The sequence below is a fragment of the Rhododendron vialii genome, chromosome 2a, assembly GCF_030253575.1.
Source record: "Rhododendron vialii isolate Sample 1 chromosome 2a, ASM3025357v1".
Taxonomy (NCBI): domain Eukaryota; kingdom Viridiplantae; phylum Streptophyta; class Magnoliopsida; order Ericales; family Ericaceae; genus Rhododendron; species Rhododendron vialii.
Window position 1 is genome coordinate 28,164,977 of NC_080558.1, and position 1,982 is coordinate 28,166,958.

The following is a 1,982-nucleotide window of genomic DNA, read 5'->3' on the forward strand; positions in this document are numbered from 1 at the left end:
AAAGCAGGGATCGGAAGACAATCCAAGCATTCAAAATAAAAGACAAAATCATGCACAAAGCAGGTAAACAGCTTATTCTTCTTCTACTCCCTTGGCACCTCACACCTCCCACTCTCAAACAATACCAATAGCTAGGGATCCACCTTCTCCCTCCACTGTATCTCACAAGATTCCCCCACTAATTATTGCCTCCTCTCACAAGGAATGATGGGGATCTAGCACACAACTCACTGGGTCAACACACAATATAGTAAGGACACTCATATGTTGAAGTTTACTAAATCGTTCAAGGATTAAAGTAACTACCTGAATATTTAACAGTAACTACCTGACTGGTATTGGTGGCTAGAAAGCTGAATGACTGACCTTCCAGTCACTTTGAATGATGTTGCCTTGGTGAATGATTTGGTATTGCTGCCATGTTCCTCTTGGACTGGAATCATATAGGATCAAGGGAGGTAAAGCTTTAAAGCTGAACCCCCCTTTAACAATGACCTGCAAATGACAGTATATGAGTAGAAGTATTTCCCAATTTAACAAGTCTATTTAGATTAATCATGAATATTCCACAAAGATAGTAAATGAGAGGGCCCTTTAGTAGAAAGAGATCGAACCTAATGTGAGATTTTGTAAGCAACCACTTGGGGGGGGGGGGGGGGGACGGGCAATTAAGATTCTGGAACTTTCTATAATTCCTCTCAAGCCAAATTTGATGCACATAGACTGTGAACACAAGTTTAGCAATTGTGATGGCCAAAGATTTACCCTTGAAATTGGACAACCTGTTCACCCACTGCAGCCAAGTTGCCAACCCTACCATATGAGGGGTCTTAATGGACAAAATACCCCTGATCTGTGTAGCCATGGGGCACTCAAAAAATAAGTGTTCATGGGATTCTTCACCCAAACACAGACTACAAATGGAAGTGGATTTCATGCCAAACTTAACTAATCTGTCCTTAGTAGCTAACTTATCAACAATGTCCATCCAAGAGATCACACTGTGAACACAAGTTTAACAATTGTGATGGCCAAAGATTTACCCTTGAAATTGGACAACCTGTTCACCCACTGCTGCCAAGTTGCCAACCCTACCATATAAGGGGTTTTAATGGACAAAATACCCCTGATAAGTGTAGCCATATGGCACTCAAAAAACAAGTGTTCATGGGATTCTTCACCCAAACACAGACTACAAATGGAAGTGGATTTCATGCCAAACTTAACTAATCTATCCTTAGTAGCTAACTTATTAAGAATGGCCATCCAAGAGATCACATTGCACCTAGGAATGTGCCCAGAAAACCATACCACTTTACATCAAGTGATAGCAGGAAAGTGTGTCCTCAAATGATCCCATAAGAATGAGATGGTAAATTTACCAAAAGCAGTGAGAGTCCACGTACAACTATCCTCAATGGAATCATTGATGGGGACAGCTTGTAATTCAGATCTTATTTCATTAAGATCAGGAGATTGGGTTAGTGGGAAAGTCCAATGATTGCTCCTAATGATATCCTTGACAGTAGAGTCTTTAGGAAGCCCTAAATCATAGATAACTCTAGGTCCAAACCTTGGTAAGAGGGGACCAAGGGGATTCCAATTGTCAAACCACAAGGAGGTTGATTGGTCATCCCCAATTTTATACTTAATGTGAGCCTGAACAACTGATCTAAGGTTAAGGAGTTTCCTCCAAACGCAAGAGGGGTCACATGGGGTTTTAACACTCCAAAAGCTCTTACCCTTAAGTAAGTAAGACTTAACCCATTGACACCACATAGATTGCTCCCCACCAGAAACAAGGAACCAAATGTGTTTTGCTACCGCTGCTTTGTTCTAGACCTCCAATGATTTAAAGCCGAACCCACCTTCCTTGACAGGGGAACAAAGGTGTTCCCATGATACCTTTGCACCTGTCTTCTTGAGGTCAGGACCTAACTAGAAAAAGGCTCTAAGAATGGATTCAATCTCCTTAATTACCG

At 41.4% G+C, this 1,982-nt stretch overlaps 1 protein-coding gene across 1 annotated transcript; it reads right to left on the reverse strand.

The window, feature by feature from the left end:
• Positions 1 to 996: 996 nt before the first annotated feature.
• LOC131317373 (uncharacterized) lies at positions 997 to 1,779 on the reverse strand. Its single transcript, XM_058346929.1, has 2 exons — positions 1,407 to 1,779; positions 997 to 1,313 (listed from the first exon to the last, which is right to left on the reverse strand). Exons 1-2 carry the CDS (start codon positions 1,777 to 1,779, stop codon positions 997 to 999), a joined length of 690 nt encoding a protein of 229 aa, XP_058202912.1.
• Between the last annotated feature and the right edge of the window lie 203 nt (positions 1,780 to 1,982).